The following is a 24,607-nucleotide window of genomic DNA, read 5'->3' as shown; positions in this document are numbered from 1 at the left end:
AAAAAATTATTTTTAAACTACGTGTATGTAAGTGAGTGTGTGTGTGTGTGTGTGTGTGAACACGAGAATCTGTGGAGACCAGAAGATTGTGTTGTATCCCCAGGAACTGGAGTTACAGGTAGTTGTAAACTGCTGGCTCTGGGTGCTGGAAACTGAACTTGGGTCCTCAGGAAGAGCGGCAACTGTTCGTTAACACAGACTCATCTCTCCAGCCTCTACTTATAGTTTCCTTAATGTCTCAGTTGAATAATTTCTGTCACAGGTGGCTAACCAAGGAAAAATAAAAATTGAAAATATAGATTATAAATGCATAGAACAAAAAACTAGTTCCCTAAAACTATTTTTTTTAAATTATTTATGTGCATTGTTGTTTTTCCTGCGTGTACATCTGTATCATGGTGTCGGGTATCCTGGAACTGGGATTACAGAGAGTTGTAAGCTGTCACATGGGTGCTGGGAATTAAACCTGAGTCCTCTGCAAGAACAGTCAGTGCTCTTAACCACTGAACTATCTCTCCAGCCCCTATCTCAAACTACTTTTATAGATAGTATCCTGGAATTTTTTTTACCCAAGAGAATTTTCATCAAAATTATTAATATTGAGCCAGAACTTGATGCTTAGATATCTTCTTTGTATGGATACTTTCTTTTGATAATTTTTTCAAATCATTCAGAATATATCACTATATTTAAAAATTGAAATTATAAAGGTGGAATTTTCAGAAGGTTGAAGTCAAAGATGAAACCTATCCGTGGTCCATGTTGAATCTAGATTCTGATACTTGGATTTAAGGGTTAATCTTAAAATTAGTGTTGCAAATGTTTTTTAAACATAAAGCAAAGCCGGGCGGTGGTGGTGCACACCTTTAATCCCAGCACTCAGGAGGCAGAGGCTGGCGGATCTCTGTGAGTTTGAGGCCAGCCTGGTCTAGAAGAGCTAGTTCCAGGACAGGAACCAAAAAGCTACGGAGAAACCCTGTCTTGAAAAAAAAAAAAAAAAAAACATAAAGCAAAGAAAACCAGCCTACAAATCACAATCACAGAGATCTTAGATAACAATGAGGACACTAAAAACGACATACATAGATCTAATCTACATGGGAAGTAGAAAAAGACAAGATCTCCTGAGTAAATTGGGAGCATGGGGACCTTGGGAGAGGGTCGAAAGGGAGGGGAGATGCAGGGAGGGGAGCAGAGAAAAACGTAGAGCCTAATAAAAATTATTAAAAAAAGGAAAAAAAAATTAGTGTTGTGTTCTCATTTCTCTGAACTAACAGTCTTTTAAGAACATATGACTGGTGACTAATATGAATTTTGTGCTGTGCAATCTAAATGCATGTACTTAGATCCTATACTTGAATATAATAAAATGATTAACTGCATATATTGCATTTCACTGTGACAAGTCATGTGGACAGACACATAGTCACAGACTTACATAACAGATTGTATACTATAAAATAATTTACTTATCAAAACATAAATCTAGGTTTCATTAAAAATATACTTTTACCAATTTTCTCTGCAAGAAAATAATTAATAGTTGCATGGTTTATGGTATATGTTAACCTGACTGGACCATGGTGTCAATTATTTGTACATGTGGATGTTTCTGTGAAGACAGATTTTGTTTTTTGTGTTAAATTGAAGCTTAAAGTCAGCGAGCCTTGAGCAAAAATATTACCCTTCATACTGTTGATAGGCCTCATCCAATCAGCAGATGATGTTAAGAAAATGAAGACCACCTAACAAAAACCCCAATACCAGACAACAGAAACCTTCTTTTGAGTTATTGGTCCGGGCTGTTTAAGAGATTCCTAAAACATACAGCCAACTGCTATTGCCCTTGGTTATTTCTAGAGGTGGAAGGTTAGTTTCTATTACTAAAGATCCATGAACTTCAGAAACAGGGCCCTGAGATGGAACTGACTAATTTCCCCTCCTTAACTTTCACGGTACCAGAAGGTGCCACACAAGCTTGCAAAGGAAATACACAACCAACAGTCCTGTTCAGACATGATGTCCACGAACACAGAAATGACCAGCATGGCACAACAATCCTATGGGTTCAGCAGTAGCACACATAGCTTGGTGGTAACCAATGGCACTCTAATTGGACTTAAGACACACTCAACAAGAGAGAGACCTAGCTATCTAATCAGTGCTAGTGAAATCATGGTTACTGGAGTAAAATATATAACCAATAATTTACTAAGCCACCACAGCACCTAACTACAATATATAAATATGTGTCTCCATGCCCACAGATAACTCTTATCTTCGCTCCTCATCAAGAAAACTTTTCTTTGCAATAGACAGAGAGGCTATTACAGAAAACGACAACCAATTATAATGCAGAGTGTGGAGCCCAGTCTCAATGGATAGATCTACAAAACACTCCCACATTTAAGGCTCAGGGAACATTGCAGATGAGGCGGTAGAAATATTGTAAGAGCCAGAGGATCAGGGCTATTACTTTGAGATTAAGTTTCCTAGTAACAACAGAAGCTATACTGTAATGTCTTATCAACATGACCTCCCAAACACGAGCCGAACAACGAAGACAACAAACACACTGCATTGCCTGGTGAAAAATCCCAGGAGGCCTCAGTCCTACACGAAGAACAATAAGGAACTGAGTGAAGTTGAGAGTGGGAGAGGTGGCCCTTTCCTGGGAGAGTATATTAACTGGTTGTTCAGTGAGGAACAGTCAGCTCTGAAAACACACATACAGGTAACATTATATAGATTTGTGTCTGTGTGTGCACGCACACACATGTGTACACACATGTGCATATACACACATATGCATGCATGCAATCACAGTGAAAACAGAGGCCATGACTTTGAAGGAGAGTGGAGAAGGATATATGGTGAGGGTTTGGAGGGAAGGGAGAAATGCTCTAATTAAAATACAGTCTCAAAAATAAACAGAAAAGCTTAAAACCAACCAACCAACCAACCAACCAACCAACCAACCAACCAACCAACCAACCAACCAAGCAAGCAAAAACCCCAACCCAACCCAATCAAACCTAAAATAAATACCAAGCCAATCCTGCCTTATAGAAAAATAAAAAACAAAAGAAAATGAAGACTAATGAAGAAGAATTCTGCAAGTAGACTTTTAATGACGCTGAACTAAACTATTTCCAGATCTTCAGGTTGCCAGCATTCCCTGAAGAGTTTGGCATTGCCAAGTCATGTGAACTCGAGCTTGAGTCTTTCTCTTCTCTTGGTTTCACGTCTCTAGACCCTTGACTAATACACACCTGTAGCCTGTTTCAAAGTGGAACATCTGAGGAGAAGGGAGGAATGTTTACATTTCCATGGAAATGCATATTTCCTTTCAAGTTTTCTTAATCAGAGGAATGGCACTTTATCACGAGACTGGATGAACAGCAAGGGTCTAGGGGAGGCCAAGGGGAGCCAGTGCAATTATGAAAATGGTGCCCAGCTTCTCTGATTGGGTTCAGATCATTCAGGGTATTGAATTCAACCTGATGAAACATTTAGGAATGACTTGGACTGATACATTGGAAATATGTGTGGTGTTATAAGACTAAGAGGGGCAGTGAATGTTCTAAACTCTAGTTGCAGTATCCAGAAAAATCTGAGGAGGTTATGGTGTAAAATTAAAACTAAAAGGGTAAATATAATGTGCTGCTCTAGGATATAAGAAAGAAAATGAAAACAATCAACAATGACATAAACAACCAGCCTAGCAAATCATCCAAAACAACAACAACAACAACAACAACAACAAAAAACCCTTCTCAAGCAGAAGCCAAATATAGTGATATTTTGTTTGTGTTTTAATAAATAAAGCTTGCCTGAAGATCGGAGTACACTAGTCAGCCATACAGGCCAGGCAGTGGTGGCACACAACTTTAATCCCAGAAGCCACACTAGTTAGCCATAGAGGCCGGGTGGTGGCGGTGCACGCTTTTAATCCTAGCACTAGAGAGAAGTAATATGGGAGGAGACAGGAGCTCAGGGCTCAGTCTGCAGTCTGAGGTTTGGTGGAGAACATCACAGTCTGCAATCACGCTGAGGACAAAGGTAAGATCTCTCTAGTGGCTTGGCTGCTTTGCTTTTCTGATCTTCAACTTGAACCCCAATATCTGTCTTAGGGTTTTTATTACTCGTGCTACATCTGGCACCCAACATGGGGCATTGGTAGCACCAGAAGAATATGGAGACTCTTGGGCTCAAACTGGGCTCTTTGTGCAGGTCTGAGACATTTTGCTGATTTCTGGGGAAATGACTTTTGAAGAGAATTACCCTGAAGGAATGGGAATTCCCCCAAAAAAGGATGGATGGAACAGAAACTATGTGACTAAAATCCAGAGGAGCTTTGTCATATAGTTGAAGAACTGAAGAGCTGGAGTAGATATTTTTATAGAATGTCAAGGAAATATTACCAGGGTTGATAGTGCTGAGACAGGTTAGAAGCCAGTTGAGGGAAGAAATTCCTAATTATATGGATAAAGATGAAGTGGGCTTCCTACATCACTAGATACACTGAAAACTGAAGAAGGTGAGATGTTGGGTACAAGCATATAATCTTCCTGACAGTTGATGGAGCTGGTACTTAATGCTAATATTGATGAGAGACATTAGTGTGATTGCTTATTGAATCTTACCAGTGGATTATTTCACTTGGTGCTCACACCTCCAGGTCGGACTTTACCATTCTCTCAGTGTCTGGGAAATTGCAGTCTGTAGATATCTAGGGATTGTTCTAAACTGTGCCACTAGGAGTGGGCTTGGAGTTCAACTGGGAGTGTTTCCAAGCACGCTTAAAGCAGTGGTCTCCGTACCCAGCACCATATAAAGGTAGGTGTGGCGGTGCAGGTCTAAAATCCCAGCCCTCGTGTTACTCGCTACACAAGAGGTAGCAGTAGGAGGGTCAGAATTTCCCAGGAGACATGTGACCCTATCTCAAAAAGGATATTTGAAATGTAGTAGGCTAGTATGGCACCCAGGTCCTTAATCAATATTCTATCTGCAGAGTGAGCAAACTCCTCAGACTTGAGAATTAATAATGTATCATTTTTAGGACATATGCTCTCTTTTGGAGCTATGCAACTTTGCTAATGAATAGGCATGGCTGTATTTCATTAAAATTTTGTTTCTAAAGACAGGCACAGGGCCATGGTTTGCTGCCCATCTTTCTCTAAAGCACAAAGCATTTCACACAGGGAAATTCAGTTAGTCTAAACCAATGTATGTGGGAGATTATAATTTCCAAAACGAGACACTATAGTCTTTCACCCCATATGGTCCTTTATTTGTGGCTGAGTATTCTCCCATTGAGATCCACTGAGGTGTAGATCTGGGCCCTTTCTCCTTGAATTTGAGTCAGCTTGTAAATTCTTAAGCCAGGAGACTACAGCAGAAATCACCAAGGCTGTGTCATGAATGGCGGCATAGCTTCTGCCTACCTAGTTAGAGTGTTGTTTTTGTCATTCTGAGCTGCCACACCAAAGAATCCGATTCCATGATGCTACCACATCATGAAGTGGAGACCACACGAGACTCTGTGTGAAGCTTTCTGGTCAGCAGCCTTGGCTGAGGGTCTCACTAATGGCTGACATCAGCTAACAAACACACGGATATGCATCCTCTACATGATTGCAGCCTATGCTGTTGAGTCAGCTCTCGTGGAGCAGAAACAACATAACTTCTTCGTGCCTGTTTTTAATTTTGACCACACAGAGCCCATTAGCTTGATTAATTAAAGGTTATTTCAAGCTGCTGAATTTCTGAGTACATTGCTCTGCAGCAATAGCAGCTAGAAATACATCCTCTCGAATACATGATAAAGGCAAATTGGCAACCATAATTTATGGATCATCCCTTGGTTTCATCTGATCGCCCTGGGAGAGTGTTTGCTTCTTCCTAGGTACACCCAGGTTAAAATTCCTGTGTATTTAGGTGAGGACACATGAATACTTCTTTCCTGGGATGTGAATGAAGGTGATATATATGTATCATTCCTGGAGCAATGACATCTCGAGTGGGCTGAGGAGAGGGCTCAGCTGGTAAATTGCTTGCCACTCTAAACAAGGATGGGGGCTTGAATCCAAAGCTGCAGAACCCTTGTGAAATGGCCAGGCCACACCTCTAACCTCAGTGCTCGGGAGGTATAGATGAGAGAATCCCTGTGACTTTCTGAACAGCTAGTCTAGACAAATCAGTGAAATACTTCGTCTTCAAAAGAGTATGAAGTGCAATAGAGGAAGATAAGTAATGTTGACCTCTGGAATATATATATCTATATATCTATATCTATATATATATTACACACACAAATGCATACCTCACCACACATATGGACATACACATAATAAGCACGTATACACATATGAATACACACAGACAAAGAAATTATGAGTAGATTTCCTCCCATATCTTCTTGAGAGGATAAAGAGGAGGATTTGGAAAATAGGAGTTTGTGGGGTCATTACATGACAGGCTATGGGTTCCAGAAAACCTGGATGGAGATTCACATCATCCTGCCATCCTGAACAAAAATCATGACAGTAGTGATAGTGATACCTTGGGGATATTAAGTGATCAGTATTTGAGCCTGGCTGCAGTAGCCCATCTCCCTATTATATTTCTTTTCAGACTCTTCAGACATGCTTAATGAAGTGTATTGGTTTCAAACGTAATTATTTGAGAGGCTACTTCATTTATTATTTTTGCATTTTAAAAAAGGGAAAATGAAACATAATTAGACAACAGATAAAGGAGCTGGATGAAGGGTTAATAATGTTAGCTAGTCTTGTGTACAGTCAAATGTCAGTTCTGATTAGTCAAAGCCAAGCAAGGGTCAAGAGAAAGGTGTTTTCTTCCCATCAGACCACATGCTGCTAGGAGACAGTCATTTTTTGGCACAGGCTTTTGTTTTCCCATAATGTTCCCGTTGGCTTGTGGAAGTAACCACTCTTTCCTGTAGAATTAAGGGACAGTAGCGAATGAGGTCAAACCACAAAAGTATAGTCTGGAGCAATGTCATACATTTTTCTGGCCTTAGTTTCTCTTTTGGTTCTGATGATCATAGCATTTAAAAGGTGGATTAAATGATGCTCACAGTGAGACTCCGGCAGTGTAAGAGCTTCCACAACAGAAAGTTAAATCAACCATCACAGTGTGTTGCTCTGGACTGCGTGTTTATGTCTCTGGCCTCTAATTCATATGCTGCAACCCCCACCTTCCCGTGTAGTGGTATTAAGAGGTGGAGCTGCTGGGAGATAATTCAAGGTGAAGGTGGCGTGGATGCCATTAGTATCTCCACAAAATGAAAGAACCCTAGAGAATTCTCGTATCCTTTTTTGTTGCTGTGAAAGGCTAAGGTGGTGACCACATGAGGCCTGGCAGATAGCCCTCACCGGAGCTCCAGCTTGCCGGCACCCTGACTTCCAATGCCTGGACTCGGTAGACTGCCAGAAATGAATTATGTGGTTTAAAAGCCCCTTAGTCAAGGATACTTTGTTGTAGCTGCCCAAACAAACTAATGCTCTCTCCTTTAAAGATAGGAGCAATCCTAACAGACACATAGAATAAAAATACTTTTAAAAAATTAATGCTTCCATTTTTTTGTTGTTGTTGTGTGTGACTGGTCATCACAGACATATTAGCTTAAAACAAGCAGTATTTTTTTTTCCTTATTTTTCCATATGGTTGTAAGTCCCTGTGAGTTCTCTGGGGCTCTCCACGGAAGTCTTAGGTGTCTTCTGGGCCGGGTTTTTACCTGGAGCCTCTGCAGCTGAATCTGCCTCCAAACTCATTTAAAATGCTGGCAGAAGCCACCTGTAGGAGGAACACTCCCATTTTTCCTCCTGTCTACGGACCAGCCTCCTCTCTCCACTACCAGGAGCTATTTGGGGTCTTGGCCCATGAACATTCCAGCTCAGCACTGGTGACCCTCACTAATCAGGCTGTGGCCAGTGTAGCTGAAGTGTTTAATAATGAACTGCCCTTGGCAAATATCGCTTGCCTTGCACTGTGAGATGTTATGCATTATATTGGCATGTACACCATGAAATATTTCTATGACAAGTTAACGCATGCGATTAAACCAGGCAGGAGAGTTAAGTGAATTAGCATTCACGTCTTCTCTCTGTAAACTGCTGGCAGCTCCTTAAAAACCTTCCTCTAAGAAGCTGTTCAGCTTTGCTATGCTGTAAAGTCAAAATCAGGAAACTTCGGTCCAGAGGTTTTTAAATGCTGAATTCAGTGTTAAGAAAGCAGTGGACTCTTGGGGCCGGGCGGTGGTGGCGCACGCCTTTAATCCCAGCACTCGGGAGGCAGAGGCAGGCGGATCTCTGTGAGTTCGAGGCCAGCCTGGTCTACAAGAGCTAGTTCCGGGATGGGCACCAAAGCTACAGAGAAACCCTGTCTCGAAAAACCAAAAAAAAAAAAAAAAACAAAAAAAACAAAAACAAAAAAGCAGTGGACTCTTGGGACTTAGTTTTCTGTATTATTATCACTATGGTTCTTTAAAGCCATCAATATGATCGTCTAATGCCTTCTTTGTGACCTGTCAGTGCTTCCCCTTGCTTCCAGGGTAACAACACAACTGTTTGTTCTCTTGTCTCAGTGACTTCTTCCCTCTTCCCGGCCAGGGCCACTTTTAACTCTTCACAAATCTTTGCTGCCCCAAAGAAATTCTGCTCCTTTCCCTTCTCTGCTGTCCCCACTGTTTGCCTAGTTCTTATTTGTTTTCTAGGCTTCAGCTTACACGGCATAACCAAGCACCTATATTTGGTTAAGACTCCTGTTTTATAGTTTCATTTTGCTCTTCTTTTAAGTCATTATAATCTTCCTCCTTTCTCCAAGGTTTTTGTTCTCTGCCATCTGCATCATTCTAAAAATATTAAAAATATTCAATGGAGAGAGAGAGAGAGAACATTTAAACTGTTTAAGTGAGTATACTGCTATAATTATTTTGTTATTGTTGTGAATATCATATTATGCCTAACTTATAAACTAAATCTTATCATAGATACATCTGCATAGGAAAATATATATTGTATGCAGGGACCTATATTGTCTGTGGCTTCAGGCATCCATTCCTTGGATTGTAGTTTTGGTGGTTTGAAAGAAAATGGCCCCCAAAGGGAGTGGGACTGTTTGGAGTAACGTGTGGCCTTGTGAGAGGAAGCGTGTCACTGTAGGGGAGGCTTTGAGGCCTCCTTTGCTAAATCTACAGTCAGTGTGGTATGCAGTTTACTTCCTGTTGCCTGTGGATCATGGTGTAGAACTCTCAGCTCTTCTCCAGCACCATGTCTGCCTGTGTGCCACCAACCATGATGATCATGCACTGAGTCTTTGAACGCTGAGCCAGCACCAATGAAATGGTTGCCTTTATAAGAGTTGTTGAAGTCATGGTATTTCTTCACAACAAAAGAAAACCTAACTAAGACGGTATGTCTTTGGGATTAAAAGGAGCATTATAGTTGAGCCAACAAATACTCAGTCAATATTTACTATGTGCCAGATCATCTCCCTCAGCTGGTGCTGTGATGTGTGGCACATGCCAAGTTCTGAATGTGTGGAACCTACTTTTAAAAGAGCATTTAGGAGAATTGCAACTAAGTAATTTATTTGTGATATCCTATATGATTTACGTAGTGTTTTTCCCCTCGCTGGACTATAAGTTCATGGCAATTTTATTTATTGTTTTATCTCTAGTTGCCTATGAAAGACACAATATATAATAGGTATTTGATAAACAGTTGTCAAGTGGTTGTATAGAATCCCTTTTAATTCCAATTCTATTTAAGTTTCTTCCTTGTTAGAGCTTTGTATTTCTTAGGGTTTCTATTGCTGTAAGACAACACCATGACCAAAGCAGCCTTTGGAGGAAAAGTTTTATTTCATCTTATAACTCTTGAGGTTGTAGTCCATCACTGATGGGAGTCAGGACAGAAACTCAGAGAGAATAGGGACCTGGAGCAGGAACTAAAGCAGAGATCATTGCATAGTGCAGCTTCATGGCTTGCTCTCCAAGACTTGTTCAACTTTTTTTCTTATACATCCTAAGGCTACCTCCCCAGGGGTAGCATCATCCACATGGGCAGGGACTTCCTCCATCCATCATCAATCAAAGGAATGCCCCACACACTTGGCCATAGGCCAATCCATGGAAACATTTTCCTATTAAGAGTTCACCTTCCCTGAGAGCCTAACCTGTGTCAAGATGACATAAAAACTGGCCAACATGGTGCCTGTAAGGTCTTTCCGGTTTACGCTTCACTCAGATAACCTTAGGGAATATTTTCTTCTTTTTACTGAAGCTCTGTGATCATCTTCTCTATTTAGAGTTATTATTGCTTCTTTTTCAAGGATATTTATTTATAGATAGGTAGGGATTCATATAGACCAGCCTGGTCCCCAACTTACTATATAGCTGAGAATGACGTTCAGTATTTGACTCTCTTGCTTCTGCTCCCAAATGTTGGAATTACAGGTGTCTATCTCTATTCCTGGTTTATTCAATGCTGACGATCAAACCCAGGGTCTCAGGTGTGTTCTAGGCGAGCCCTCCGAAAACTGAACTGGAACTCCAGCACACATTCATTTCTTTTCATTTCTTGCTTTTTTTTTTTATTGCAATTATGTCTCTTTCTGTAGAAGCTTCCATGTTTGGACACTGTAGGGAGATATTTAGGTGTCGGTATGGAAACATGACTTATAAGAGAAATGCAATTGCAGCATTTATCAAATTCTATCTGTTTTGAAAGATATGGTACAAGCATGTTAAAAAAATAATATTTTTGATTTCTTCTTTGAAAATTTTATACGTGTATAAAGTGTGTTTTGGGAGCCTGGGCAACCTACTCATGGCCGCTTCCCCAAAGAAAAGTGACTTTGCCTTTCTCAGCAACTGTCAACTGATTATTTATTTACTTATTCTCTCACTTATTTATTTGGCTTTTTAAAAATATTATTTATCCCTTGCTGGTCTGAAAAAAAGTCACTGTGTAGGCCAGGCTGGCCTTGAACTCACAGAGATTTGCCTGCCTCTGTTGGAACTAAAGGCATGTGCCACCATGCCTAGCTTGGAATGCTATTTTTAGAAGCCATTTCTTGGTGCTTGATGTGATGGCAGTCTACAGTGACAAATCTGTGTCACCCATATTTTGTATCTAATTCTTGGAGAAATGTTTTATATTTGCAAACTAATGCGTCATCTCTCAATACCATAGCTATTTTAGAGAATTGTTATTTTACATGAATGAGCATAGAAAAATTCTTTTTAAAAAATCCATTTCAAATTGAATGGATAATGGAATGTTTGCCTTATTTTTAAAATTGTTTTCTCAATATCAGCCACAAACTGGAGTTTATACATGAAAACATTAACTGGAATGAAATCATATAATTATGCTAGTCCCATGGAAGAGTCTTATTTCAGTAAGAAATTGTCAAGATGAAGGGATATTATCTCCGAGCACAATTCAAGAAACAGTGATGTAAACCTCTAGGCATTTGAGTCCAAGTCTGGCCCTCTTTCTTCTTACCTGCTCCTTTTCTCTTGACCCTCCACTTAGGTTATTTTCTGTCTTTTATTTTTTTTTTTTCTTTTCCCACCACAAGTCAGGTTTCCCCTGCCTTAGGGACTGTTCTGGATTTCTACCTGGAATTCTTTCCTTTTAGAATTCTACCTAGAATACTATTTGATTTCTTCCAGGTAGCTCCAAATTCTTCTACCCCCAACACCTTTAAGTGTCCTTGGCCCAGCTTTCTTTGTTTCTGTTGTCAAAGTATTGACCACCTTCTATGTGGTCAATACTTCTGGCCCCTTGCTCAAATACAGTGTTATTTAAATTCTCTGGATCAGCCGGGCGGTGGTGGCGCACGCCTTTAATCCCAGCACTTGGGAGGCAGAGGCAGGCGGATCTCTGTGAGTTCGAGACCAGCCTGGTCTACAAAGGGAGTTCCAGGACAGGCTCCAAAGCTACAGAGAAACTCTGTCTCGAAAAACCAAAAAAAAAAAAAAAAAAAAAAAAAAAAAAAATCTCTGGATCCACAATCTGCTAAAAAAAAATAAATAAATAAAAGTACTTTCAATGCCTTTAAAATTGGTTTTCTGGGTTAAATACAATTTCGTTCAGGGAAATATCCAAATGTGGTTTTCCTTTGCCCCTCAGCTGGACTGTCAATCATTCTATTGAAGGGGCAGAGTACACCTCAGGTTGGGGGCAGAGAGGGGGTGGTAGGCGGATCTTTCTCTGATGTTTTACTCCATTGGAGCTATATCTCAGAATATTAAAGCTCCAAGCTCTGAGGGGCCATGCCTGAAGGATAGGAGGAGTCTATAGGAGAGAGCAGGGCTGCCAGAGAAGGACACCTGGGGGGCCTCAGAGAGAGCTTCTTGTGGCATATGTGGCCCTGAGTGTCTAGGGACTCAAACATTTCAGTTTGTGTATGTGGGTTTCTTTCCCAACGGCCTCTGTTTTCTCAGTTGGATTCAGTTGACATTTTGCCTTCTAAGTCAAGCAATTGAAAAAGAAAAGCTTTTCCCCGAGGGCTTGGGTGTCCAGAGCCAAGAGGTTCTCTTAAGAATAAGCTCTGTGGTCTAGGTTTGGTGATGAGTACCTTTGCCGGGTGAGCCATCTCACCAGCCCCCCTTTTTACATTTATTTATTTATCTGTGTTTATGTATGTGCATGCCATGGTCATGATATGTATGGAGAGACTAGAGGACAGTTTGTCGAAGTCATTTCTCTCTTTCCTTCATGTAAGCCCCAGCAAACACCTTTACCAAGACATCTCATTGCCCATCTTTTTTATTTTATGATGTTTAACCACATGCAATATAAGGGTGTTTCATAAAAATAAAAAACTGTAATCACTTTTAATGGTTCATAGTGATACATGAAAATTATTTATTTTTTAACTTGAGCCGACATTGCTGTAATATCATGATATGGTTTAGTTGGCCTGTAGTTAATTAAGCAGTTACCACCCTTTTCTGAGTCATTTTTATCTTCTAGAAAGTTGGTGTTTTTTTAATAAGGTAGTTAGGAGGATTAAATGATACCCAGAGCATCATTTGATGACTATGTGGCCGAATGATACTGAGATTGTATGACGTAGTGTGGATACATGATGACGTCAGGAGAAGGTCAGGACACAGGACCACATGAGGTGGTATGGATCCATGATGGTATCAATGAGAAGGTCAGAACACAGGACACAGAACATGAGGTGGTGTAGATGCATGCATGATAGTATCAATGAGAAGGTCAGGACACAGGATCACATGAGGTGGTATGGTTACAAGACAACATCAGCGGGAAGGTCAGGACACAGAACCACAAGCAGAATCTGTGCACATGTATATTGTGTAGAGACAGGGACTATCTTCACACTGGCAAAGTTTTGAGAGAAGGCGGGAAGTCTGTTTAAGTTACGTTGGCTTGGTGTCATGCAGACTGCTGATTTGATGAAGAGAACATGATGTATACTGCAAAGCCGTGTGTGTGTGTGTGTGTGTGTGTGTGTGTGTGTATACGCTCATGGGATCATTGTAGCATTGCTGCTGGGAGCTGTGTGAAAGAATCTGGCAATAGTGTAAGGAGATTTTCTTTTCTTTTTCTATTTTTTATTAGCTTCCTATACAAGTACTTCTTGAACTTGGAAGTGAGCTGTCTTGCCTTATATGGATTTGAATAGAAGAATTAGAGTGATCAGATTTCATTTCTTTATTTTTTCTTTCTAGTTATGGAAAAAGGCCAACAAAGAAATCTAAATATCTGAAAAAAAAAATCTCCTCTTTAAGACATTTTTCAAGCTGACCTTACCATAGGTGCAAAAATGGCATATAAATTTTTACATCTTGCGCACTTTACAGCTATCTACAGAAGTCAAAATGAAATTAAACAGGGAATTAGGAAAAGACTGTCAGACATAAAAGTGCTAACAACCAGAAGAATTCCATGCCTGCCGCAAGGCTTCTCTCTAATAGACATAAAACCTAGTTTGAAAACGCCGTGGTACACCTGAGGTACCTTTCGTTGGGTAATTGAAATGAATCTCAGACTGGCTTTTGAGACATTAAGCAGCTGCTTCTGTTTATCTTTGGGTTTCGGAATGAGTATAGAGTCATTTTAATATTTTCTTTGGAAGATCAATTCTGGGCATGTCGAATTAAAATGGATACTTTTATGTCACCTGGTCTAAATATTGTTGAGGCAAGAAACCCCACAGGAACAGCTCTAGATATCTTCTTGGGTGTGTTGAGGTATACGGGGGACAATAAAAGGGTTTCTGTCACATTTTAGACACAAAATACAACTCGACTCTGAAGTACTCGGCGGGCTCAGAAGTAAAGAGCAGTGTCTAATCTAGTTGTCCCATAAAAGCAATGAGAGGGTGTATAAAATATCACAGAATCTTCTCTGCATAAAGCAGAGGTCTAATGAGCACATTTTATAAGGCTAAATTTATTTCTACCACAACCGTTCATACAAAGCACCATTCTGGATAGCAGTTTATGGACTCTGTCTTGGGGAAGAAGGGTGTATTCCCAGAGGGGCAAATAAATTATTCTAGGGCTCTGAACAACTTCGGGGGATTTCCTCTTTTCAAGGAACTATGGAGTAAAGTGTGAAAATACTTGCTAGTTAAAACTGTAGGTTTTTGCCAGCTGATGGGGAACGGAAGGTTTAAGAAGTGGGGAAAGGTGGGGAACCGTGTGAGGACAGGGACCTAGGCAACAAGCCACCCCCTTTGTCACGCCTGTGTGCTATTATTTTAAAGCTTCTCCAATAAATCTGTGTTGTGTCACGTGGAACACATATTGCAGACAGCGCGGCAGTGACAGGGGTGTCGGGGATTTGAAGCTGGAGGAGTAAGGAGCCAAGGAAAGTGAGCCCTGGCCTGTGGAAGGGCTCGAGAAGAATATCGGCTCTCTTTTCTCAAGGGTTTCCCGGCAGACCAAAATCTCCTCAGCAGCTTCAGAGTTCAGGTCAGATGGAGATTCAGATCTGGAGTTTGTATTGGAAAATAAATATTGGGATCTGTGTACACAAGTGTTAATTCATCAACGGGAATTTAGATGCATAGATCAGAGTCGTCTTAGAGTTCCTAACATTTTCTTAAAATTACTTTTCTCTGTTATCACTTTTTGCATTTGTATTTTGTGTTTTCACGGTCAATTACCACACCCAATTATTTTATTCATTTCTATCTTTACTTCTCCTATTAATTACTTACTTTTGTCTCTTGCACCATTAGTTTTTTCGTTTTTGAAATTATGAACTTCTTTCTGTGCTTGTTCATCTCTGTCCTTATTTTATTTCTAACTGGAGTTGGGTGTGAACTTTCTTATTCTAATTTTTTCTTTTTGTGGAGACATAAACACTTCAGAACCTTGGTTTTCGACTGAAAGCTGCCTTAGCCACGTCTCCTGTGTTCTGAGATAAGCTATTTTAATTTCAGTGTTTTTCCTAGGACTGATATAATTTTGCTATTAAGTTTGAAATTTGTTTTTAATCTAATTTTCTTCCCTTTTCTCTACCTCACTCCTCACATGCCTAGATGCTTGCAGAATATCCAGTTTTTTGTTTCTTCTAATGCCCTTCATTTCAGCAGCAGTGGGTTTTATTTTTCTGTCCATTATATTGTAGTTACTTTTGTTTCTTTTTCTGTTGTTATTTTGACATCTTGCTTAAGTGTCAGAATTTCATCATTATTGACAAAGTCAGCTGCTTCATGAACCTTTTTGAAACATTACAATTTAGAGCAAAATCATTTTTCTTCCCTTGGTTTGTTCTTCCCTCCCCTCTCCCTCCTTTTCCTCCCCTTCTTCCTCCTCCTCTTCCTCTTTTGTATAGCATTTTATATACTATCTTCTTTTTAGATAAATTTTATACTTATTTATTTTTGAGACATGGTTTCACTACATAACCTTGGCTGACTTTGAACTCACAGACATCTGCCTGGCTTTGCCTCCCAGGTGCTGGCATTAAAGGCATGTGCCACGGGACTTGGTTATTTATTTATCTTTAAATCGGGCTCTCACAGCGTTGCTCAGACTAGTCTAGAGCTCACAATTATTAATTCTTCCATCTCAGCCTCCTGAATACTGGTCCTGGCTAGGGTTTTCTTTTGTTTTGTTTGTTTTTGTTTTTTGTTTGTTTCTGCTACAAGCTAGAGTCAAATGGGAAGAGGTCCCTCAACTGAGAAAATACCTCCAGCAGATTCCCTGTGAGTTAGGCTGTGGGGCATTTTCTTGATTGCTCACACAGACAGCCCTGAGCCATGAGTGGTATAAAGGAAACAGACTGAGCAAGCCAGGAGGAGCAAGTTAGTGAGCTGCATTCCTCTGTGGTCTCTGCTTCAGTTCTTGCTTCCAGGTTCCTGCTCCGGTTTCCCTCAGTGAGGGACTGTTATCTGGAAGTGTGAGGTCAAACAAACTTGTTCCTCTCCAAGTTGCCTTTGGTCATGGTGTTTTATCACAGCGATGGAAAGCAAATGAGAAGCAGGTATGACAGGTATATGCCACATGTTGTCAGGGTAGAACGTGAGCCCCAGAGTACGGGAAGAATGCTGTGAGATGCCGTTTTCATTTTAAAAACTGATTGTTCTGCCCTTGTTAACTTATTAATAGTCTTAGTAAGTATACTTAATTTTTATTGAACAGCCATTGAGTTTTAAAATGATACAAATTCTACATTACATTAAATCATCAGAAGAATGGTCAAATCCCATATTTAACAAATATCACGTGGGAAGACCTGTAGTTTTTCTTAAAAATGGTTACAAAACTTTTTTTTTTAAAAAAAAACTTTTTCAGCTAAGAGAAAATAGGTTAATGATTTTATGTACAAACCCAATTTTGAATCCTTGTTTGATATTAACTAGATAATGACTTTTCTTAACAATTATGAGGTAGAGAATGTTCTTTTCTTTTGTTAAGTCTTGCGCTAGTGTTGAATGGGACAAGGAATTAAATCCAGTGACTTTCAAGTGCCAACTCATTACTTTTTCTTGTTAAGGGACCAAATAGTAGTTATTGTCACCACAGGAAGGAAAGGATGGTTAAACGTTTTGGGGCCCAGGTTGTTGAATAAAGAGATTTCATAAGCTGGGGAGGGACACAGACTAAAGGGTTATTGATGGATAATGTCTTCAAAATCCTCATATGTGTCTTCATCATTATTTGTGGTAGAATGTACCCGAAGTATTTATATGCATTCATTCATTCATTCATTCATTCATTCATTTATATGAAAATCCCAGGAACTTTTTCTCTCTCTACTATGCTGAAGTAGAAACCACAATTTTACAAAACCCACAGGCCTACTCAAGGGTTGATCCTCTATTGTCCCTTTAAGACAATAACAGAACAGTGAACCAGGAAGAGAGAAGCAGCAACTACAAAACAGAAGAGGGATTAAGTGTGGCAAGGCCAGGGGAGCAAGCACCCCTAAGATGGGAGCATCACTGGAGGACGATACTTAAACATGCGTTCTACCTTCTGCGCCACAGCACTCGCCACAGCACTCGCCTGCCTTTGACTCCCCATCACGTCCAGTGGCAACTATACCTTGAGTACCTAGAACCTTGCCTAGTGGGAATATGGCGCTCACCAATAGCTGGTCAACCGACTGACTAAATGCTTCCTTCTCTCCCTGGCAACTGGCTGATCTAGCATGATTTAAAAGACAGCCGACAGCCGAAGAGTCTTAGCTTTACAGGGGTCCAGGTACATGTAGAAGATGTGGATGCTGATGCAAAGCAGGCAGCTCACTTCCTTTCCTCAGAGAACCCCTAAAGTTACATTGTCCTGATATGAAATCTACTCATCTGCCTGAGTCATGGTTTTAGAAAAGTTAAGGAAAGGTATTTAGGGAGATGTCTGACCTAAAACTCAGTTCTTCATATGAAACAATATTTTCTGGAATATTTTCATTTGTCAATTGTTGGAAACGTCTGTGAAGTAATTTTTTTTGAAGAACAAGCATGCAGCGTAGGGATTTGATAACGACCACTGGCAAATATGTTTAAAATGCTAATGTTTAAGTTGCAACTTAGAGCGATCTCTGTGTTAAGGTGTAAAATGCCACAAGCAAGCTCCACCCATCCACCCTTGCTTTACAGACCTGAAGCGCTCATCAGTTGGATCTTACAGTACTGGGCACTGAAGATTAGCCACAGTTTATGGAACGTGTCCACAAAAATCAGATGTTTGATATTTTCTTTATTATTGTGACTCTTAGAGCTAATTTTGTGTAGTGCCTTTGACTGATTCCTTTTGCCCAGATTCTTGCTTCAATACATACTCTACCCAAGAGCCTGATCAAATTTACCTACTTATAAATACCAACAGGGAGGGACAGGAACCCCAGGGTCAGTAAACAGGATCAAGAAGAACGAAGACACCTGCCTGAAACGACGCCCTGCTAGGACATAACTGTCATGAAAGAATCTATCATTCCAACCAAACAAACTAGGGCAACTCCGTCCTGAATTCCCAATGTGGTTGCCATGGTTTTTAGACAAAGACGACAAGGCTGCATTCCAATTATACCCTATTCAATGACAGACAACTGAAAAATAGAAAATGGGGCAATAAAATCTTGGGTCACCCAGAAGAGATGTGATGGGTACAAGTGACATGGAAGTGAGACGAAAGTTTATGCTTGCTTGAAAAAGTACCTTTGTGATTTGGAACGCAACAGTGTTATCCACAGAGTCTTCAGTTTCTCAATAGCAATTTTGCTTGTCAGGCAGCCCATTACCCAAGGACATCTCTTATTAGAAATTCTCTCAACATTTTAAATTTTAAGCATTCAACTCTTAAGAGAGTATCAGAAAAATGTCTTGAACTACGAAAAATAAATGTACTGTTTCAGGTCTGGTAAAAATAAGAAATAGATCAATATAATGTTTTTATAAATACAGTGATCAAATATAGTGTTATATCTTAAAATGCTTTATTTATGTATTTACTGCAGGTCAGTTGGACGGCAACGACTAAGTAATGTTCTTGTTTTCTCCTCCTATCTCACCATAGGAGTTCTGGGATTGCCCATGTACACCACTGCATCCGGCTCTTTAACCTGCCTTCCAGGTCATCAACTGAATCTACGGGAGAACTCCTAGGCTACAACGCTGACAATGAAGTTAAGGATGTGGGTGGATAAGGATCGGATGTGATCTTCTTTACTTTTCTGTTGCAGAGACGAAACACCATGAGAAAGATAATTTATGTAGGAAAGCATTTAATTTGGGGCTCACAATTTTGGAGAGTCACGGTGTGGAGCATGACATCAGTCAGGCAGATGTGCCTCTGGAACTGTAACTGAAAGCTTACATTAATCCCCAAGCACAAGGCAGAGAGCCAACTGGGAATGGTGTGAGTTGATATACCTTCTCCAGCATGGTCAGACACCCCACAGCCCCCCTGAGAGACTAGGTAACAAGGAGGCCCCAAGGAGGACACATTTCTTTTGGAACGGGAGATAGAAGAGATCTCCTGGGTAGAGTAGGGATGGAAACATGAGATCAGGCTGTGGAGTGGATGGAGAGTACTGAAAGACATATACTGGTATGAGAGGTATTTTGGATATTAGAAATTTGGTGCAAGGGAAACTCCCAGGAATCTACAAGGATGACCCCAGCTAAGAATCCTAGCAATCGTGGTTATATAGCCTGAACTGGCCTTCTCTTGTAATCAGATTGGTGACTACCCCAGTTGTCATCAGAGAGCCTTCATTTAGTAACTGATGGAAACAGATGTAGAGACCCACAGCCAAGCACTGGACTGAGAGTAGGGAATTCTGTGAAAGAAATGGAGGAAGGATTGTGTGAGTCGGGGCCGGGGGTTAAGGACATTATAAGAGAACCCACAGAAACCACTAACTTGGGTTCATAGGAACCTCCAGAGTGTGGGCCAACAACTAGGAAACCTGTATGGGACAGACCTAGGCCCTCTACATATATGTGACAGTTGTATAGCTTGGCCTACTTGTGGGATTCCTAGCAGTGGGAGCAGGTCTTGTCCCTAACGCTTTGGCTGGCTTTTGGGAACCAACTCCTAATACTGGATGTCTTGTCTAAGTTTAATACAAAGGGAGGAGGTCAGTCCCGTCTCAACTTGATATGCCAGGCTTTGTTGACAACCATGGGAGGCCTGCTCCTTTCTGAACAGAAACAAAGGAGGAGTGGGTGGGAGGTGGAAGGGAGGTGGACAGGAAGGAATGGGAGGAGAGGAGGGAGGAGAGAAATTGCGGTAAGGATGTGAAATAAATAAATAAATTCAAAAGAAAAACCCAAGCAAGCAAGCAAGCAACCAACCAACCAAACAAACTAAACCAAAAGGACAACAAGAACAACAAAAAACAAAAACAAAAAACCAACCAAAAACCAAAAACCAACCAACCAACCAACCAACCAACCAGCCAGCCAGCCAGCCAGCCAGCCAGCCAGCCAGCCAGCCAACCAACCAAGCAAACAAACAAATAAAAAACCCAAGGTTGGATTGCTCAGTCCTTTCCAATTAGTTCCTCCATCTGGGGACCAAGTATTTAAATTGGAGCCATTCCCTTTTAAACTGCTCCAAGTATAGTCTTTTTCTTTGTTTTTCTTTTTTTTCTTTCTTTCTTTTTTTTTTTTGTGGCAGTCTTATCAACGAAGCTGACCTGTTGATCCCTAGGTGGTAATGGATAATTATTTAATCTCTACCAAATCATAGATTCCAGAAAGCATAGTCTCTATTTAATCTTTAAAACATAAAGAAACCCCTCGTCTGCCATGTAGTGGCATTGGTGAGGGAAAGATACTCTCCCCACTCTGCCTCTTGCTACCTCCAGCAGGTAGGAGGACAGGCCCTGGGGTCACAAGAGTGAGAGAATTAGCCCTGCCCCTCACCAGCTGCAGCACACAGGAGAGCAGGCCCTGCAGCCCTGGGCAACACAGTAGAACTGACCCTGTTGTCAGAGATGCAGGTGAGCCAGCTCTAAGGGCTTGAGAGCAGAAGAGATACCCGGCTCCCCATAGTCCCCTACAGCAATAGGAAAGTAGGTTCTGCATCTTGCCTGGGCAAAAGAGTAGAACCGGCCCCTGGTGGGATGTGTAGTTAACTTGGATCTGATGGTGAGAGAACTGGCCCTGTTCCTTGCTTCAGGTTGTATTGGGTGAGCTATCCAAGGCAATGTTGAAGAGCTTACCAGGGTAGTGATAACAAGGGAAAGCTGGCAGGCTGATCAACCCAGCTACCACCCAGGCTCAGAACCAGGGCTATGAGTTGGCCCACCCCAACATCCACCAAATCTTTGAACTGTTGGAGCAGGTGAAGGGGACGAACCTACAGATCCCAAACAGCAGGATCTCCATGATACAGAATAACAGCATGATATCCAAGAAGAGTGCCAGTGAGAGCCATTTTCAGTGGTGGAGCAGAAGCTGGCCTGGAACCAGACCTATGAGTCCTGGCAATGGACACTTGCAAATAGAGAGGAATGGTCTAAAGGGACAGGTGTGACTCAACGGGTCACACTACAGCTTCTGTGACAAGAGACAAGAGTCTTCTCTTTTGTTCTCTTTTTTTTTTTCTTTTAAATTTGGTTTTGTTTTAGGGAGAGGTTGCAAGGACAGAGGGCAGATATGAGGGACAGGGAGATGCATGGGATCGGAATGCATGATGTGAAATCCACAAAGAATCAATAGAAGCTAAAACAAAACAAACAAGCAAACAAGCAAAACCCCCCAACCATAAACAAATAAACAAAAAACCTAAAGAAAGCTAATCGAAGAAAATCTGCACGCGTCAGTTTCTTCACTGTCATTCCACAGACAATGGAATAACATAACCCCTCTTAAGATTACTTTTTAGAATCAGCAAAGACAAAATATTCAGTTCAGCATTTGGCTTGTAGCACTAAAAAGGTAGCCATGCTGCTGTGGAATTATTAGTTCTGCACCAATTGTTCTACCACAACAGAGACGTACAATGACTGCCCAAAGATACTGGCAAACCCAAAGGCTTGAAACAGCACAAACAATAATCTTAGATGCGAAATTATATGTTTGAATGGGTAAAAATACACCAATTTAGTAAATGGTATTTAAAGGTGAGAGGGAAAATTCCAGCTGTCCCAAAGCCTACAATGGCATCTCGGCTTCTTTTGAGAATATTTGTTCTCTGACTCCTTGAGGAAAATCATAATGTTCTATTAATACTTAGTGTTATAATCTCATCAAAATCACTCTTAAATCTGAATATTGTAGCCGGATTCTTATGTTTGTCTTTCATTAGATTCAGGGTATACTTCTTTTTGCAAGGAGCACTTGTTGGACTTTGTTTTTTAATATTTTTTTATATATTTCATATATATTACATATATATTTTTATTATATATATTTTATATTTTTTCATCTCTGTCCTTCTTCTATCTCAACTATCCATCCTCTCAGGTTCTCCTCCCCTCTCCTTTTCTCCCCTCATCTTTTCTTTCCCCCCTCCCTATTCTTCCCATGATCCCAATTTTGACAGGCATCTGTCTATTTTTCCTTCCCAGGTGGATCTATGTATGTTTTTCTTAGGGTTCACCTTGTTCCTTAGCGTCTCTAGGGTCGTGAACTACCGACTGGACTTTGTAATGGAAGTAGTCACCAGGACTGGCTTAGGTTGCAGATCTTCATACGGCAGTGTCAGCCTTTGCTTCTATACAAACAAGGGTTAAGACAAAGGCTGGGCAGGCAGATTACTGTAGGTTTGAGGTTATATAGTTTCAGTCTGGGTTATGTAGTTTCAGGCTGACTAGGCTCAAGACCCTGTCTCAAAATAAAATAAAATTTAACAATGCTCTTTAATTTGTCATTGATATTTTAAAATTAAATTCATTTTCAGTTTCTGGAATTTTGAAATAACTGGTTGAGAACAAAATCTGAGTTACTCCCTCTTGTTTGAACATGAAAAGCAAAACTGATTTCTCTCTCCCTTCTTCAGCTTTACTCTTATTTCCGTTATGCTACAAGCACTCCAGAACAAATGCCTTTGCCAGGGGAGCAGCAGAGGTAGGTAGGAAGAGCTGCTCACCTATAAACTGGAGTTGAATGGTTTCTTTTTCCACGGAGCATGGCTGTGATTCACTATAACATTGGAAGGAAGCCGTTTCTCTTCCATGAGTTCCCTTGGGAGGAGTAGCTCCAACTTAGGACACAGATTGCAAAGCCTAGTGATGTACTCTCTCAGAACTGTCTGTGAATATGGAGTTAGGACGGCCTGGCTGTCTTACCTTAAAAGAGATTTCATACTGCTCGCCTCCCCAGATCTCTAAGCCTGGGTCGTAGCCACCCAGTTCCCAAAACCACTTTCGATCCACTGCGAAGAGACCTCCAGCCATAACAGGAGACCTGGGAGACACAAGATAAACAATATTTAAGGGATTATGAACACCGAAGACAGTAGTACTTTGTTTTGAAATTGATAATCTGATTTCATGGTCAAGGTGTGTTATTTTTCAGCATGGTTCTCTCTAAGCAAATGTAGAATTTCTATTGCATTTCCTATTGGAGTGGAGGTGGGGAAAGAATCTGTGTGAATATTAAACTTTGCAGTCCAGGTTTTCACACAGCAAATGTCCTTCAGAATCACACTTGGCCACCTGCTTTTCATCACAGAGAAATACATTAATATCAGTGACTGATACATTGAAAAATATTACTCAGTCTTATGGCTTTTTCTTAAGTTGAGAGAGATATTTTACTGTTGGACAGAATAGTGGTAAAAATGTCGTCTCTCGCATGCATTTATTCACTGGGCATCTGTCTACTTATAGTAATGTCCTATTTAGAGACAATGAAAAAGAATATAGGATAAAATAAGATTTTAAAACAGAATGTTGATTACGTGTGTGTATCTATGTATACATGGGTATATACATGTGAGTGCTGGAGCTTGGGCGTGTCCAGAAGAGGGGTCAGATCCCATGGTACTGGAATTACAGGTGGTACTGAGCCAATTGATCTCTGGTCCTCTGGAAGAGCAATATGGGCTCTGAACTGATGACCCTTCTCTCTAGCCCAAGGAAAATATTTCTAAGGGTGTAGGTTTTATATGATTGGCAAGATCAAAGATCTGGAAGAGTGGTTTATCTATTCTCCCCAGGAAAGTGTTGAGGGGGGCATACAGAATCTCATGTAATATTTGTGTTCTCTTAGAAATAGCATTTATACAATCAGGTGTCCTTAATCCATTCTGTTCCTTCCCTATTTTCTGAACACAGCATTTCAAAGTGGACTTTTCACTGCAGCTAGAGCAAATCAAGACTGTATCATTTACTGTGTGCAAATTCCCAGTGACCACACCGCTATAGCTGTGACCTTTGCTTCGGCGCTGGGTTATACGTCCCTAGCAGTTTCAAATTTTACAGATATTGGGAAAAATTCTGAAATTAATTATTTAATTGTAAATAGTTTTGTTGCGAGCACAAAAATCTTGTTTAAAAATGATCTTATCAACAATTTGAGTAGTATGTTTTAGGTTAATCCATTTATAAATTAAACTCAAATGGAGCCATCAATAATCGAGAGTATTGAAATTCTATATTTATTTGTTCTTGGTGTTCTATCAGTT

At 40.5% G+C, this 24,607-nt stretch overlaps 1 protein-coding gene across 3 annotated transcripts in view; it reads right to left on the bottom strand.

Moving 5' to 3' along the window:
- Galntl6 (polypeptide N-acetylgalactosaminyltransferase like 6) overlaps positions 1–24,607 on the bottom strand; it is a 1,046,769-nt gene that overhangs the window by 84,628 nt on the left and 937,534 nt on the right. For all 3 annotated transcript variants that reach the window (XM_057752992.1, XM_057752993.1, XM_057752994.1), the window contains one exon: positions 23,268–23,385. In XM_057752992.1, the coding sequence (XP_057608975.1) occupies positions 23,268–23,385 (118 nt within the window). The remainder of the gene's footprint in view (positions 1–23,267; positions 23,386–24,607) is intronic.

The sequence above is a fragment of the Chionomys nivalis genome, chromosome 20, assembly GCF_950005125.1.
Source record: "Chionomys nivalis chromosome 20, mChiNiv1.1, whole genome shotgun sequence".
Classification (NCBI taxonomy): domain Eukaryota; kingdom Metazoa; phylum Chordata; class Mammalia; order Rodentia; family Cricetidae; genus Chionomys; species Chionomys nivalis.
Note: the sequence above shows the minus strand (reverse complement) of the source record. Positions and strands in the feature narration are given on the sequence as shown.